Here is an 18,088-nt window from a genome sequence, read left to right on the forward strand (position 1 = left end):
AATTCACAATCTTCCTTTCATTTGCTTTTACATACTAAACAAACACTTAATTTATTGTTTGACATAGTTTATTTGAAACGCATAATATCCGAATATCTTACATAATAAGGTATAAGGTTTGATTTAATTCAACGTTTTTGTTGTTTTTTTTTTTTTTTTTTTTTTTTTTTTTTTAATATAAACTAAGGAAGCGTGGGCCATTTTATAATAATCATACTTTTGCTTATTTGATCTGAATTTATATTTTATGATATGATATGATTTTATTTGATTGTCTGATTTGATCAAACTTTGACTTTACCTACTAAGTATTTTTTTTCTTCTAATCCAAATTTTTTTTTTCAACTTAAATTTGATCTAAAATATGATCAATTAATAAAGTGACTCAACAAGACTTAACACATCCTCAAAAATTGGAAAATATTGAGAGTTGAGACCATCCTTTTGGTATACAACTTTTTACAGAATTTTTTTCGTGATCAGAGGTCACGTGCGGCATGCGCTGCACCGGAAACTGAGAGCTGTACTCTGCTTGTCAATAAGTTCTTAAATCCCTTAAAACAAGCAATTATCAAAACTCTAATTTTGTTTCAGAAATGTTTTTACTATGATCAAAGCACTGAATTTTGGCTTCTTTTTCAACGAAAATGTACAAGAAAAACTCCCAATTTATTCGTTACTTCTGCAATTTCACACCAAATTTTCCAACCCCACATCAGATTACACATGAGGTTTATGACCATCTTCTGAAACTATGCTTGGAACAATGTGGGAAAATCAAGGCACGCCAAGTGTTCGACGAAATGCCTCAAAGAATATCCCAAGCTTTTAATGCTTGTAAAGTTATCCATGCTAGTACCTTGAAATTGGGTTTTGGGTTAAATGGGCAGTTGGGGAATGCAATTCTGGATTTGTATGCTAAATGTGGTAATGCAGGGTATGCCAACAGGGTTTTTGAGAGGTTGGAGATGAGAGATGTGCAGGGGTGGAATTCAATCATGTCACTGTATTTGAGAAGTGGGTTGTTAGATAGAGTTGTGGAGTTATTTGGGTCAATGAGGAATTCGGGTGTCGTGCCGAATCCGTTTACTTATGCTGTTGTGCTGTCTGGTTGTGCCAGGATGATGCTGATTGAATTTGGGAAGCAAGTACATTGTGATGTTATTAAGATGGGTTATATGTGTCATACCTTTTGTGAAGGTTCTTTGATTGATATGTATGTTAAATGCAATTCTTTAGGTGATGCTAGGCGAATGTTTGATCACTTGTGCAGTCCGAGTTTGGTTTCGTGGACTGCGATGATTACAGCGTATGTTCAGATGGGATTACTTGATGAGGCATTAAAAGTGTTTGAGTGTATGCAAAGTTTAGGTTGTGTTCCTGATCATGTGGTATTTGTGACTGTGATTAGTGCATTTGTTAATAATGGGAGGCTGGATAAGGCAAGGGATTTGCTTACCCAGATGCCTTTCCCAAACACTATAGCTTGGAATGTTATGATTTCTGGTTATGCAAAAAGTGGAAATGAGGCAGAAGCTATAAATCTCTTCCTGAACATGAGGAAAGCCGGTGTGCCATCTTCTCGTTCCACTTTAGGAAGTGTTCTAAGTGCCATTGCTAGCTTGAAGTGTCTTAATGTTGGCCTACCAGTTCATGCTCAGGCAATTAAGCAAGGGCTTGATCATAATGTTTTCGTGGGAAGCTCTCTGTTGAATATGTATGCCAAATGCCATAAGCCAGAGTCTGCAAGGCAAGTCTTTGATTACTTGGACCAGAGAAACATTGTGCTGTGGAATGCAATGCTTGGGGGCTACGTACAGAACGGGTTTGCTGATGAGGTGGTTGAATTGTTCCTGGATATGAAGGATGGTGGTTTGCAGGCTGATGCATTTACTTATACCGGCATTTTGAGTGCATGTGGTTACTTGAAGTGGCTGGATTTTGGAAGCCAATTGCATGCTGTGATAATTAAGACCAACTTTGAGTCAAACTTATTTGTAAGCAATGCATTGGTTGATATGTATGCTAAATCAGGCAGTTTAGTGGAAGCAAGGCAGCTTTTTGAGACTATAGAAGGCAGGGATAACGTTTCTTGGAATGCAATCATTGTTGGGTATGTCCAGGTGGAAGAGGAGAATGAGGCTTTTGGCCTGTTTCGAAGAATGATGTCTGATGGTATGGCTGATGAAGTTGCTATGGCCAGTCTACTCAGTGCTTGTGCTAATTTAAAAAATCTTGCCCGCGGAAAAGAGTTACATTCTTTATCAGTGAAACATGGCTTAGCTACTAGCCTTTATGCAGGAAGCTCACTTATTGATATGTATGTCAAGTGTGGGGTGACTGAGACTGCATGCGAGGTATTTTATAGGATGCATAATTGGAGTGTACTATGAATGCTTTGATTGCTGGATTTTCTCAGGACAATCTGGAGGAGGCAGTAAAAATCTATAAGCTTATGCTGGCTGAAGGACTATGTCCATCTGAAATCACTTTTGCTAATCTTTTAGATGCATGTCACGGTCCTTGCGGATCTAATCTAGGGAGGCAAATCCACTGCCTCTTGCTAAAGAAAGGGACCTTGTATGATGATGGGTTCTTGGGTATTTCTCTATTGGGCATGTACATGGATTCCCATAGCAATGCAGATGCCGGTAAACTATTCTTGGAATTTCCAGAGCGAAAGAGTGCAGTACTATGGACATCTATGATCTCTGGTTTAAGTCAAATTGATTGCCACAAGGAGGCTTTGGACCTTTATAGAGGAATGCGTAGCCAAAATGTTTTGCCTGATCAAGCAACATTTGCTAGCATTCTCAAAGTATGCTCCTTTTTAACTTCATATAAGGATGGTACTGAGATCCACTCCTTCGCTTTTCGCTCTGGCTTCAATTCAGACGTGTTAGTGGGCTGTGCTCTTATAGACATGTATGCCAAATGCGGAGATGTGGGAAGTTCTGTAAAGGTTTTTGAGGAGGTTGCCTGTAAACGGGATATTATTCTATGGAATTCAATCATTGTAGGATTAGCTAAAAATGGTTATGTAGAAGATGTACTAAAGATATTTGGTGAATTATTGCAGTCACATGTATATCCTGATGAGGTGACGTTCCTTGGTGTCCTTAGTGCTTGTAGTCATGGGGGCAAACTAAGTGAAGGTCGTCATATCTATAATCTGATGGTTAACCAGTGTGGTATTCAGCTAAGACACGATCACTGTGCCTGTATGATTGACCTATTTGGCCGATGGGGTTTTCTTGAGGAGGCAGAGAGCTTTATTGAAGAGCTGGAGTTTGAACCTGATGCTAAGATTTGGGCATCATTTTTAAATGCTTGCAAGTTACACGGAGATGATGCAAGGGGTAGGAAAGCAGCAGAAAAACTGATTAATCTGGACCCTCATAATTCTTCAGCATACATTTTGCTTTCAAGCATACATGCTTCCTCAGGTAATTGGAGTGAGGTTGACTCTTTGAGAAGGAAAATGAAAGAAATGGGTGTCTCAAAATTTCCTGGATCTAGCTGGATTGATAGTATGGAGGAGAAAGTTGTTCATAGCTCGCAATGACCATACTTCACTTGCAGTTGGGACAATTTAAAATTATTGGAAAACTTAGGTAGTTTGCCTCACCATCTTTCTTCTGTCATCCCAATGTAAAATCTCTTGCAGAGCATCCCATAATCTGCTGTACTTCAGATTCAAAGCAGACCAAGCAGTACTTTGACAATTAATGATGACAAAACCGATCGCAGAGGAAGCTAAAACCATTTTGAAAGCACTGTTGTACATATCCACCTTCAAATTTAGAGAAGGTAGTAGACTATTAAAGGTGAAGTACAACAACAATAGCAACCCTGTGCAGCTTCCTATTTTGGCAGGATGTGGGGAGATATACATGTGCACAACATTATCAGTCAAGATTAGATGATAGCTCCTCAATGCAAAATATCTATAGAAGGAGAAATTAAATAGACATGGTATATAAATAGTCGCAAGAATTATAAGACCTCTAGGAAAATATAATATTGTAGTTGTGACGATGGAATGTAATAGTTTTTTTTTTTTTGGCAGGGTCACGGGGTTAGAACTACGATGGTGTTAAGCTTTCAAAGTGAACAACTCAGTAGCAGGAGAGACTGTAAGTGAATCACTATCATATTATCTAGCTTAAGCATCAAAAGTCTTTATTTTCAAGGGGGAGTGGCCGAGTGGGGGACAATTGGAATTCTGCTACAATATTTGTAAATGTTGTGCTGTAATTCCTCCATATTTCCTGATGTAATGTTGCAGTGTTTTCCTTCCATTACGACTTACGAGGCTATGTTTTTCCATAATCCTTTTACAAATTAAGAATCTTCTGCAGTTGTGCATATAATTTACTGATGTGTAGGTCTAAGACGTGAAACCTGGTTTCTGAATCGTATATCACCTCAGACCTGCTGCTGCATATTAACTACCGGCTTATAGTAACTGTCTATCTGTCAGTTATTGCATCAACATTAGCTAAATAAAGTTTGGGTTTGTTCAGCCCTACTTGCTAGAAATAAACTAGATTGCCTTTTGCATCAACATAGAGCTGTCAAATTGGGTCTATGGTCAGTGTGAGAAACGTGAGAAGCTCAGACAGATTGGTAATACTTTTTGCAGATACATTGGCAATTTGGCAGTACACTATGAATACATCAAAAATACACTACAGATACCTGAAAATTCCAGTGTAGGTAGAAAGGCTTTTAAGGGTTAAGTCTTCTAACCCTCTTTTAGAAAGGACAAATTATCATCACCAGTACCAAAACTTATGCAAAAGAGAAAAACATAATTACATTAATTTTGATTCCTAATGAATTGTCATGACACACTACATACATTATACAATCAAATATATACTCTGTTTGTCTGGTTTATTAGTTGAGTAATGCGTTGTAATTTTCTCTCCTCAAGTCCTTGTTGAACCCACCAAGCCATCAAAACCACAAATGCTCTCTTTAAAGTTTCAGCTATCTCCCAAAAGATTGCATATTCTAAACAGCTCTGAAATTAGAGATACTCAGCCTCTGTTCTTTGGTTTACTATTTCTTGAAGTTCAATGTATGTGTGTGTGTGTGTGTGTTTTCCGTCACATTTCAATCTCCTTGTCTATTATTACATAGGTGTGTTGTCGTGTTGATGGTGAACATAAATTAATTTGCTTGCTGCAAATCTACTCAGGCCAGTTCTTGTCAAGCCTTACAGATGGTGAGATAAATTGATCAACTCGGGAGCAGGAGGTATATAGTCGCCTTATGTGAAGCTTGAGAAGAGACTGATAAAGCAAGCCAGATGTATGGGAAAGATAATTTTGTCGTGCAAATTCATAGAGATTGTGAGCATGTCTCTTGATCTAGCATCTCCTTGATGTTCCAGCAAGTAGCTACTGACTTGAGAGGGGGACGGGGGGAGTATGACAATACTGGGGACGTGCAATTAATTGCTTAAAGACATGAGATGATGATTATATCCTAAGTTTCAAACCTTCAGCTAACAAACATGCTATATTATGCATGCTCAGAAAGTAATGACAACTAGTCAGTTTATGCAAAATCACTGAGCACTATTCCTGCCAGGCTGCTTCCCTTTGTATTCATCTTGAATCTGGTTTCTGCATACTTCCATTCTATGTTGCTAGGAGGTATGTTTCCAATTGCCCAACTGGACTATTTTGTGGTATTGTTCCATTATTTGGTTAAAAAAAGAATTAAGTGTCTTAACTATTTTTTAATATCAAATATCCAACAAGTGTACTTGAGGTAAAATAAAGTGTTAATAGTAACAAAGCTTTCATTTGCAGTTAGAATCATTTTATGTGGTAGTCTAGATATGATTACTCTCCCGGTTTTTTAAGTGCATCACTTTGATTATCAAGGAGTTTTAGGAGAGGGAGTTGAATGGATTAAAAAATTGTGTAATTGGGATTTGTTGGAAATAAAAATTAATTAAAAAAAAAAAGAGATTGTGGGAGTAATAGCTTATTAAAAGTAAGGAATGTAAGATTAGATAATAATAATAGAAGTGGGGGACCATGTGAGGAGAGAGATACAATAAAAATAAGAAAATATGTCCAAAAAAAATGTGCTGAATTTAAATAAGGGCCGAAAATGGAAAGTGATGCATTTAAAAAAATTTGGAGGGAGTGTATTGTTAACTCAAATATGTGAGCTGAAGCTGAACATTCCAAATTGTCATTGTAAATGAGGGATAGTGTTTGGTGGTCTTGTACCTTCTGAAAAAACAAAATGTTCTCCTAATTATCCTAAATCCCAATCTTTTGGGGATTGTGCAGTCATATGTAATCCTATAAATTTGCAGAGCCAGAAGGTAATGCATGTGCGGGCTCTTTGTTCAAAAAAAATTGGATGATTTAATTGTGCAAGTGGAGCTCATATATTTACGTACTCCGTATGAAAATATGGTCTCTATTTGGCTGATAGTGATTCTGTCAGTGCTGATCTTATATTCTTTCCCATACCAGTTCTTTTTTAGTCTGAGGTTTAAGCTTATCTTTCAATTTGGTGATTGAATATTTTGGGCGGAAAATAGGGAGGACATGTCATTACAAATTATTTCCTTAATTTCCGGGCCCATGTCGATTTTTTATTCAAAGATATTTGTTGTTATGCAGTCTAAAAGTTATTCAATTGGACACTCTTTTCCCCACCTCCCTGAAAGCTAGTAGCTTTAATTTTTTTTTTTTAAAGGATAGCCAACTAAAAGGATACAAACACACCTTTAATATTGGTAATTAATAAACCCACCATTCACATGCTGCTATGCAAATAATATAAATTTAGTAAGGGAATATTTTGAAAAAGTATAGACTGGAAATGACTAGCAGGGCTTGCATCCATTGGTGGCTGATGCTGATAATTTTTGTAGGGATTGGTTGTTTGAATGGGTATCCTCTCAAGGATCTTGTGATAGGATTGCCTGGCCAACCAAAAGTTGGATTCAGACAGTTTGCTGGCTACATTGATTTGGATGTTAAGACTGGAAAGAGCTTGTTTTACTACTTTGTTGAAGCTGAGAAGGATCCTGACCATAAGCCTCTCACTCTTTGGCTCAATGGAGGTTAGCTTCTTGCTCTTCTGTCTGCTTCATATCCTGATGTTCCATTGTACATTTTTTTTTCTTTGTATTTGAATGTATTCTGCTAAGATGCCCTGATATTTCTATGTCGGCTGGAGTATCTACAAAGCTTTTGGAATTTCATACCTAAAACGAGAGACCAAATAAGCTGCTTGATTACAGCTTTTAATAGTAAATTCCTATGTGCTCCATAATAATAACAGTGTAGATAACTGCTGACTATTATTATTAAGAACTGGTTGTCATAGCCCTTCACCCCCCCCCCCATCGTGCTGTGTTTTGTTTTCACCTGCATTTTGGTTTGCAGGCCCTGGTTGCTCGTCACTTGGTGGTGGTGCATTTACGGAATTGGGACCGTTCTTTCCTACAGGTGATGGTAGGGGTCTTCGAAGAAATCCAAAATCTTGGAATAAAGGTTGTACCTGTTAACCATTCATTTAGAAGCTTTCTTATCTCCTGCCTACGTTTGTAACCCACTTTAATGGTACTTTTGTCACCCTATTCTGTGTCGATTACAGCGTCAAATCTCCTATTTGTGGAGTCTCCTGCTGGAGTAGGCTGGTCATATTCAAATACAACGTCTGATTACAATGCCGGGGATACCTCAACAGGTGTGGTACATTATTTTAGGCCAATCTTTGTTCTAGTTACTATCTCAATAAAAGCTTCATCCTAATTTTATCAACAGCGAAAGACATGCACATTTTTATGATGAAATGGTATGAGAAGTTTCCAGCTCTGAAATCGAGGGATTTCTTTCTTACTGGAGAAAGCTATGCAGGTAATGATCTCTTTTCGCATTGTATGATTATCAACATCTCAATGGTTGTTTCCTTTGGCCCTTCCTACTTTCTCTCTTGCTGTACCCATGTTTTTTAGCAAAATTATATATTTCTTTCTTTTTCAAGTACTTGTAGAAAAATTTGAGGTACTAATGATGGTGTTCTAATATATTTTTGTGTGCTGCTTGTTATTATGGAGGATAATTTACAGGGCATTACATACCACAGTTAGCCATTGCTTTACTGGATCATAATGCCCATTCTACTGCTTTCAAGTTCAACATAAAAGGAGTTGCTGTAAGTCATTTTGTGTAATTTCACCAATCTTATCTCTTTTCTTATCCCAACCAAAAAAGAAAGTAAAAGGGAAACCTTTCCATTAACAGTTGTAGTGACCCCTCTCTCTTTCTGTCTTTTTGTCGATTAGATTGGAAATCCATTGCTCAGACTTGATCGAGATACTCGGGCAACATATGAGTTCCTATGGTCACATGGGATGATCTCTGATGAAATAGGTCTTACCATAATAAAGGAATGTGATTTCAGTGATTATAGTTTTGGTAGTCCTGATCATAATGTTTCTGGTAAATGCTATGATGCAATAGCGGAAGCTCAGCTCAGCGTTAGTAGCTACATTGATAACTATAATGTCATTGTAGATGTTTGCTACCCATCGATAGTGGAGCAAGAATTCCGGTTGAGAAAAGCAGTATGCTTCATCTTCATTCCTTAGTGAAATAGTGATTGCTTGTTCCTAATTGAAATAGTTCTGATTCCTGAATTGTGTCTGTCTGCTGATGTGCAGGCCACTAAAATAAGCTTGGGTATTGATGTTTGCATTAATTACGAATCTGGATTCTATTTCAATCTTCCAGAGGTCCAAAGTGCTCTCCATGCAAATCGAACAAAATTGCCCTACAGCTGGTCCATGTGTAGCGAGTATGTCAACTTATAGGAAGTTTTTGTTGGCATTATTGATTCAGGAGATCCTTCTTATGTTTCCTGGGAGATCTCAATATTTGGCTATGGGCTGACATCACTGATAATTGCATCTTTTCTGTGACAGAGTTTTGAACTATACCAAGACTGACGTCAAGATGAATATGCTTCCTTTGCTTAAAGGAATTATCCAAAAAGGTGTTCCGGTTTGGGTTTACAGGTAGAAGCTTGATATAAGATAAATTGATTTTACTCAAGTAATGGAGATATACAATCCTGAATTCTTTTATGCTCAATTTTCCATTACTCAGTGGAGATCAAGATTCTGTAGTTCCACTTCTGGGATCCCGCCAGATGATTCGTGAACTTGCTCATGAACTAAACTTTACAGTCACTGCTCCTTATGGAGCTTGGTTTCACAAAGGGCAGGTAATTCTCTTCCAACTTCTTATGTGGTTATGTCAGATGAGGATAACCAGCCATTATATATGATATGTAGATTATGTACAGCATGCTTGTCTAAAGGATGCAAATTCTTTGTGGTATATGTAGATAATTAGTGAAGTTGGAATAACAATAGACCTGGCAAATAGGTCATTCAGGTCGGGTTCGGGTCAGGTCAATTCAGGCCGGGTCAGGTTTGGGTCAGCAAATGTTCGGGTTGGGTTCGGGTTGATTCGGGTTTCGGGTCAGCACTTCGGGTCAAGTTCGGGTCGTGTCAATTCGGGTCGGGTCAATTTTCAAGATCAACTTTCGGGTCGGGTCGATTTCGGATCGAGTCAATTCGGGTCGGGTCTTTTCGGGTCAAGTTTGTGTCGGGTCACCAAAATAAATTCACTTAAAAAAATAGTTGGAAAAATAAAGTAAATTCGTTAAAAAAAAAAAAAAAATCATGAGTACCTATTACGTAGGAAATAATGAAGCCCTAAACTAAGTAATTCACTACTTCACCCTATTCACTTAGGATTTGGGTCAATTCGGGTTGGGTCACTACGGGTCGGGTCGATTCGGGTCAATCAATTTGGGTTAAATCGGGTCAGGTAACTTCGGGTTTCGGGTCATTTCAGGTCAAGTCAAGTTTGGGTTTCGGGTCAATTTCGGGTCGGGTCATGTTCGGGTCAACTCTATTTCAGGTCGGATTCGGGTTAGTTCTGGTCATTTTCGGGTCAATGATTTTGGGTCAACTTTCGGGTTACGGGTCGGGTCATTCGGGTCGGGTCGGGTCAGAATTGCCAGGTCTAAACAACTCTGCAACAACCAAATAGTAGTATGTTTATTATTAGTATGTTTGGTACAGTTGAAGAAATGCGTTTGTATGATACATTTACATCTGATCTATCTGGTAACAGGTAGGAGGATGGTCAACTGAGTATGGAAATTTGTTGACCTTTGCCACAGTAAGGGGTGCTGCACATATGGTGCCCTATTCACAGCCAGCCAGGGGTTTACTCCTCTTTAGTTCTTTTGTTCGTGGACTAAGATTGCCTAATGCAACACGCCAGGCCATTGATGACTAGCAATATTTAGCAATGGCGTGAATTAGAATTGGTATGGCATCTCCAATTCTCCATTTGCTATGCTGCAGGAAACCATCAGTTATGAAAGGCAGATTCAAGTGCTATTTCTCAGGCAATAACTAATTATTTCTTAGGCAATTTTTTTTTTTTTGGTGCGAATTCTTAGGCAAATGTACACATAGTATAGCAAGACTGTGATGCACGGGGGATTCCAAAGGGAGGTTAGTTATGTATATGCTCATACATAACAAGTGGTTTTTTTTTTTTTTTAATTTTATTATTTAACTGAAACTTGTTATAGTACCACTGAAACTATTAATAATATGACCTACACGGTATATTTTACCATTGATGATATTAATGACTTTTAACGGTACTAATTATCACAACTCTACTACTTATATATCTAAATAAATTAACTTTTAGTTTAATAGCCCACCATGCTTCGCAATAATAATTATTTAAATAGAGGGTTTAGACCAATACCTGAACTTAGTCGACAATGGAACCTCCGGCGTTCTAAGTTTCCGGCTTTACCAAGGTAGCTAACCCCAACCTTGTCTTCCTTAGATCAGGCTCAGCACAGATCTATTTCGTTTCCTACCTTAGACCATAATTTATAATTAAATTAAACAATCCTTACTGTGTTTATGATGGAACTTTAAACAAAAAGATAACTCATTTGATATATAAGGTTTCAGGGGATAACGTTCCCTTCTTGAACGAAACTTTTATTTAATTTGAAAAGATTACAACACTCATATATTACAACACACACACAAACTGAAAGCTTAAGAGAGATGGAGAACCAATCTTTCTCTTAAGGTGAGTATTTTTCTTCTAGAGGACTCTCTAAACCTTTCAAAGTAATTCTCTAGCTAACTCTTCCAACTCTGCCTTCACTTCTTGGCCTAAGTCCCTTTATATAGGGAAGCAAACTTACATAGGATCCTTATCCTGACTCAGCAAGCAATTTTACACCATTGCTTTTTACAAAGATACAGAAACAATTAATAAAACGTGGCTACAGTAAAGATGCCTTGAATTATTGTTGGTGTGGGCTCATGCATTCATAATTTCATCCATCATCATTTCTTGTAGGCCTCCCTCACTATCTTTACTGTCTTCGTAAATAGGATTCTCTCTACAAAGGTCTGCGACACATTTGGCTGCATACTCTTCATCCCAACTCATGAATGCTTCAAACAGATACTCATAGCCTTCAAATGACAGAAACTTTCCTCTTTCGATGTCTTCTAAATATTTGTAGATCGACTCGGTGTTGTTTATGCCATCTACTAAATATTCTTTCATCTCGTTAGGCGCCACAATTGTTGTATTACCAACATGAAACATGACAAGAGGAATTTCTTTCCCTTTTATAAAATCGTTAAGATATTGTGAAATGTAGAAAAATCCCAATGCTCTTGCTTTAGTTGGATTTCTAACAGTCTTCTGACGAATTAGTATGGGATCTTTGCAATACCTCACTCTCCCAAATACTATTAAGTAATGTGGGGGACTAACTTTTCCTTCTTTAACTTCGATATTAGCACATTGTACCTTTACGCTTAACCGAAATTCGTCTTTTTTGTCATCACAATATTTTCGAACCTTGTTGAATGCGTACTGTTAGAACTTTGTAAGTTTTGGAAAGAAAGAGTCATTAGGAGTAGGGAATTCATAGAAATCATGTACCATTCCATAATCCCAAGCCGTGTAATGTATACTAATGAATGGAGCATTTTTATTAAGAGGATATGGGTAGATTCGCAATGATGCAACTTTAGAGTTTTTGGGAAACTCTACTCTTTCTCCCCATAGATCTCGAAGATCAAAGAATTTACTGGACCTTGTAGCCACCAACTCGTACCATGTCCTAAAATCGTTATCTCTTATTTTGTTTAATATTGTATTTCGTACATCAGGAATGAGCTGAAATAACATAATTGTTATTTCGAACATCAATAACCTTTGGACTGCCCGATGACAACCCTTAATTAAACCATCTCGCGAACGTTGTTTTGCTGATATGATCAAGCCTTGCATTAAGGCCCAACTGGAGGGTGAAACCCGCTCCATTTCCTTTTCGGTCTCATCAATGAGAGTTTTCCTCTCTACATCCATCTTTTGAAGTTGGTATGCAGGAGGTTTTTGTGTAGTCTTGAGCTTCTTGGACTACATTAGCTAATTCTCTGGTCAAGCTGTCTGCCAAAGAATTCTTTGTTCCCTGTATATGTTCAACAGTAAAAGAGAATTGGTTAAGCCATAATTGCCAACGCAGGAGTCTCCCTTGCGCTTGCATATTAGACAAATTCTTTTTAACAAAACCGAGTATGCCTTTGCAATCTGTTCTTATTAAGAACTGTTTAGAGGCTAAGAAGATTAAAAACTTCTCGATCCCTCTAATAACTGCAAGGATTTCCTTTTGCATTGTAGGATAGTTTAACTCAGCTTTGTTAAAACTTCCACTGCTATATCTGCAGAGTTTTTCTCCTTCTTTTATTTTTAACACAGCACTCCAGTGCTCATTACTAGCATCTGTTTCAAGGATTAAATCATCTTCACTAGTAGGTAGTGTTAGTACAGGAAGATCTTTACACATAGCTTTTAAATCTTGAACAATTTTGGAATCACTTTCTTTCCAGTTCCAAGTTATTTCTTTCTTGAGTTTTTGTTGTAATGGCTTTCTTAATAAAGCAAGATTTTCTAAAAAATCAGAAGCATAGGTTAAACATCCTAGAAACCTTTCTAGCTATTTTCTATCTTCAATTTTATCGGGAAATTTTTCAATCTTTTCTAGAATATGTTTTTGTAGTATTATTTGTCCTGCTTTAATTTCTAATCCTAGAAACTCAATTTCTTGTTTAGCATAAACACATTTATCTTTTCCAAGGATTATACCATGCTCTGCACATTTTTGAGTTACTGCTTTAAGATCATTTTTATGTTGTTCTAAATCTTTTGAAAATATTAGAATATCATCTATATAGACCAAACAACAATGATTAAGTTCTCTAAAAATGTTATCCATTCTTCTCTGAAATATCTGTGGAGCATTTTTTAATCCAAGAGGCATTACTAGCCATTCATAATGCCCTTGAGGGGCACTAAATGCAGTTAATGGAATGCTTTCTTCTTCCATTTTAATTTGCCAGTAGCCACTTTTACAATCCATTTTAGAAAACCATGTGGCTCCTTGTATTCTATTAAATAACACAGTTTTATTAGGAATATAATAGCCATCAAAAACAGTATTATCATTTAGTTGTTTATAATTAATAACCATTCTAGCTTTACCTCTTTTTTCTTCTGCATGATTTCTTACCATGAATGCTGGACTATTATGAGGACTTTTGCTATTCCTAATTAGCTTTTTATTAAGCAATTCTTTTATTTGTTCATCAAACTCCTGAATATCTTGGTAGGTATAAACCATTTGTCTCACTCTAATAATCTTATTGGGATTTGTTAGAGTTATCTTAGCAAATGCTTTATCCTTTTCCCAATGTTCTAAAGGATTTGTTGAATATAATTTTTCGCATAGTTTTTCTTGTTTCTTATTTATCTGACATATTAATGATGAATCACACTCAGAAATTCTAGTGCAACCTCTCGTTGTGTAGGAGTAACCCTATCACCACACTAGCTGCGCGTAAATTCCATTGTTTGATGAGTATATGCCTTTGTTATTTTCTGTATGGGAACAGAATGACCATTAATAGTAAAGATTATTTGATCATTAGTTTGAGTGCATGGAGAGTATAACCTTTGAAAATTATTTCCTATTATCATATCATGACTAGGCTGATCAGTTGCCCATAAAATAGGAATAACACATTGGACTCCTCCAATTTTTATTTTTAAATCTTCAATTATCTCCGTATGCATCATGACACTATTATTAGCAATTCTAACTTGCATATGATTTTTAGCCTTTTTCCATAAGAATTCTGGAAATAATGATCTTTTTCCAAAACATGTAGAACAACCACTATCAATGTATGCACATAATTTATATTTATTATAATCTTCAATGCATATATCAATTGGTATATAAATACTATTAGGATTAGTACTGGATATTTCATTATAAGCTTCCATTTAAATATTAACTTCATCCTCATATACTGGTTCACTCACAGTTTTGGTCTTATACCCAATTACCTTTCTTTTATCAATAGGATTATTTGGATCTTCATTTAACTCAAAATTAGAACATGATCCCATATCAATGCTATGTCTTGCTGGTTGTTTTAAAGCTTTTTTACTTTCATATTTTTCATTTAGTTTCTTTAGTAAAACTAATATTTCTTCTTCATCCTCTTATGGCTTTTCTTCACCTTGTTTTTTCATTCTTATTATTGTTGAATTTTGTCTACTTAGGCTTGGTGTTCTAAGACTCAGATTTCTCTGTATTTTAGGTTTTGTATTCATTCCAATATGAAGTAATCCTGATTCATCAATTAACATCTTACTTGATCAATTACTAACTGCAGGGTTCATAAAGAATTCCTCCCAAGTTTTTTCAATTTCAATTTCATTAGGATTTACCTTTATAGGTGTAATTTTCTTCTTAGGACCTCCTCCTTGCTCATATTTCTGAGCATCGACTATTTGTTTCTTAAAATATGAGTCTATAGTGTTTACCAACTTATAAACCACCTTCCATCTTAGTTGTATGGATCTTGTTCCTTTATGCATTTTCACTCCTTCTGTTAATAACTTAATAGCTAAAAACTTTGACGTAAAGGAATCCTCTAAGCTCACATAATATCTAGGTTCACATATATAGCTTACCGTTCCTTGACTTAAGTTACATGTGATACCACTAATTATTTGATCATAAAATTCTTTATGTCTAATATCACAAATAAAACTCAAGCATTTAACATCTTTGCCAAAATCTTGCAAAGGAGTTATATATACTTGTACTGCACCAATACAAATATAGCTATAATTTCCTTTTTCTTTATTTTTTTAATACTTTTCCAGTTTATGATATTAATTTCGGCTGCCTTTTGTTCACAATCTTCGATTACTATGCTTCCTTCCATTTCCTCACATACATATTTAGTTCTAGTTTTAAAGAAAGAAGTTTTAAATATTTTATCTTTAGTAATCTGGGGAAAATTCCAGCTTTCTTTGTTTACTTGATCTAGGTCATTATCTTCAAATGAATACTCAGCTCTTTTTAGTTGACCTATTTTCATTTTGCTTTTATCTTCCTCATTGTCATCTGATTCTGAATTTTCTAATTCTTCTCCTTCCATCATGTTATTCATTTCTTCTTAATTTTCATCTTCAAACTCATCACTAACTTCAGGTTCTTCGTTATATTCATTTTCTTCTTCTATGATTTCTACTATTCCTTTATTATTAATTAAAGCCAATTCTAAAGCCTCGTCTTCTGGTATTTCTATGTAATCCCAACTTCCTAAGGCTTCCATTAGTTTATGATTAGCTTTCTTGCATTCATTAGCATAATGTCCTAATTCTCCACAAGACCAACACTTGCACGTTTTCTTTTTCTCAGGACAATATGTTGCCTTTCTGAAAAACCTACTTGGCTTTCTATATTTATGTTTATAATACTTCTTCTTATAGGTTTCTCCTCTTGATCGGTCAAATTTATTTTTCTTATACCTCTTTCTTTTATTATAGTTTTTTCTCTCACATCCATAGTTATTTGGGAAATCCCAACAAGTGAGAAATTAAATTGTCTCTTCATTTGTTGAGCTCCTGCAACCTCTCTACACTTCTTTTCAATCCACTTTCTAAGGAAAGCAATTCTGTTTCCTACGGCATCCCTAGCTAAAAATCTCTATCTCCATTCTTGATATTTTTTACTAATTTCTTCATTAAGAGGACTGGGTAATTTGTCATAGAAGATTCCAAGATTTGTTTCATTTTCACCAATTTTATAATAATATGTTTCAAATTCCATAATATAATCATCAACATATCTCACATATCTCATATTACAGATGGACAAGTTACTTAACTTTCTTTGATATTCCATTCGTTTTTCATTAGGATCGGCTCTAGGACCAATGAACTCTAACTCAATATATTGACATAACTGCCTAAACATTCTAGTAGGTGATTCAATAGCTCTTAATGCAACCTTTACTTCTTCATCTATTCCATCGTACCAATCTTCTACACAGCCGTAGAGACTATGTTCAATATAATTTAAGAAATTTTCTGAAGTCCATTCAGTATTTAAATTAAGTACACTACTCATACTCTTTTTCCATTGATCTAAAACATCTTGTCTATCTCTTACACCATCTAATTTAAGTTTATAACCAGTTTGACTTATGGGTTCAAGAGTCACTTCTTCATGTTTAGGTATATGAGTAGGCATAACCTTGACACTAAACCGGGTAGTCTTCCCTAGTATGTATCTTGGACGTGTGCAACTTCCTTCTCCTTGATACCTAGGTCTTTGGATAACATTGTTTACATTAATATTTTCATTAATAATTTCTTCTCCAACATCATTATTATTTATTACTCTTTTTCTTAGTTTGTTTTCGATCTTTTGTTTAACAACTTCTATGGGTAGAAAGTCAAGATCATTTAACTTTATTAATCCCATTTGTTGATATAAATCTTCATCTAAAGTAGCATAATTATTTTCCTCTATTTCATTATCAGAAGCAATCCCTTTTTTTGAAATTAAATTCATGATTTCTTTAAGCTTATTAGGGTCTTCTTCTTTGTCGAATAGGACTTGTAATTCATTTAGCGTTTTCTCCCGAAGATGAGGGCTCATGTTTAGTTTCTTTATTCTTTTCTTGGTTACTAGTAGGCCTCTTAGGGAGTGTTACGGTAAACTTTTAGATTTTAAAAAGGATATTTATATTTATATGGGATGATTTTCTCTTTATTAGGTGATACTTCTTTTCCAAATTGATGCCTAACTTCGTTTGTTAAAGCAAGTTGAACTTGTTTAACCTGTTCGTTTAGGTCGCTTACTTTTTTATTAATATCAGTTGTGGTTATTGATATCTTATTTTCTATATTAATACAACGAGCATGTATGTTATCAACTTCCGATCTTAATTCGCCAATTTGATCTACTATGTAATTAAGGACTGGGCCAAAATTACTAGTATTTTCAGGAATATGATAATAATGCTTAAAATCAGGTTTCTTACACTCAGTAGAGGGTCTAGTATTCTCCAGTTTTACTTAATTATTAACAACTTAATTTAGCTTTTAACCGTATGGCTCTGATACCAGATCGTCGCTGGTACTAGATAATAAAGAGAATTTATAAAGATAAGAGAATTTATTGGCTTTAAAAACTATTTACTTAAAATCTACTACTGAGGCAGATCGTCGCTGCTACTAGATAATAAAGAGAATTTATAAAGAGAAGAGAATTTATTGGCTTTAAAAACTATTTGCTTAAAATCTACTACTGACTACTGAATTTATATCTCTGGATAGTAATTTTCTATTACTAGAATTATTAAGAATATCACTGAAGATTGAAGTTTTTAAATAGCTTAATATTACTGGATAACTAATTTGTGCAACTAAGGCTTAAATATATATCACTGTGGCCTGTAGTGATATTAGTTTGATTCGCAGTTGGACTCGTTATATATTTTCTTATACATAACAGTTATGCATTAGTACTTCCTCGTGATGCACGGATCTGTCAAATGGTTGCTGTCTTTTATTTTTGAAATGTCCTCAAGGCGTCTCCAAGACAT

The 18,088-nt window shown here is 35.5% G+C and overlaps 1 protein-coding gene and 1 pseudogene across 1 annotated transcript; both read left to right on the forward strand.

Annotated features, from left to right (window-relative positions):
- Nucleotides 1-572: 572 nt before the first annotated feature.
- LOC145585223 (pentatricopeptide repeat-containing protein At3g09040, mitochondrial pseudogene) lies at nucleotides 573-5,639 on the forward strand (annotated as a pseudogene).
- A 944-nt stretch (nucleotides 5,640-6,583) lies between these two features.
- Nucleotides 6,584-10,985, forward strand: LOC145585224 (serine carboxypeptidase-like 42). The gene is made up of 10 exons (XM_081641942.1): nucleotides 6,584-7,102; nucleotides 7,428-7,535; nucleotides 7,639-7,731; nucleotides 7,809-7,901; nucleotides 8,114-8,199; nucleotides 8,330-8,611; nucleotides 8,708-8,841; nucleotides 8,969-9,061; nucleotides 9,153-9,270; nucleotides 10,191-10,985. The coding sequence occupies exons 1-10, from the start codon at nucleotides 6,859-6,861 to the stop codon at nucleotides 10,356-10,358; spliced, it is 1,419 nt and encodes a 472-aa protein (XP_081498068.1). The 5' UTR covers nucleotides 6,584-6,858; the 3' UTR covers nucleotides 10,359-10,985.
- The last annotated feature ends 7,103 nt before the right edge of the window (nucleotides 10,986-18,088 follow it).

The sequence above is a fragment of the Chenopodium album genome, chromosome 16 (genome assembly GCF_948465745.1).
Source record: "Chenopodium album chromosome 16, dcCheAlbu1.1, whole genome shotgun sequence".
Lineage (NCBI taxonomy): Eukaryota > Viridiplantae > Streptophyta > Magnoliopsida > Caryophyllales > Amaranthaceae > Chenopodium > Chenopodium album.

Excerpts from the sequence above, each read along its gene's own strand:
- LOC145585224 (XM_081641942.1), top strand. The coding sequence starts at position 6,859 with ATGACTAGCAGGGCTTGCATCCATTGGTGGCTGATGCTGATAATTTTT. Across the intron at positions 7,536-7,638 it reads TCCAAAATCTTGGAATAAAG|CGTCAAATCTCCTATTTGTG; the intron begins GTTGTACCTGTT and ends TGTCGATTACAG. Across the intron at positions 8,612-8,707 it reads AATTCCGGTTGAGAAAAGCA|GCCACTAAAATAAGCTTGGG; the intron begins GTATGCTTCATC and ends GCTGATGTGCAG.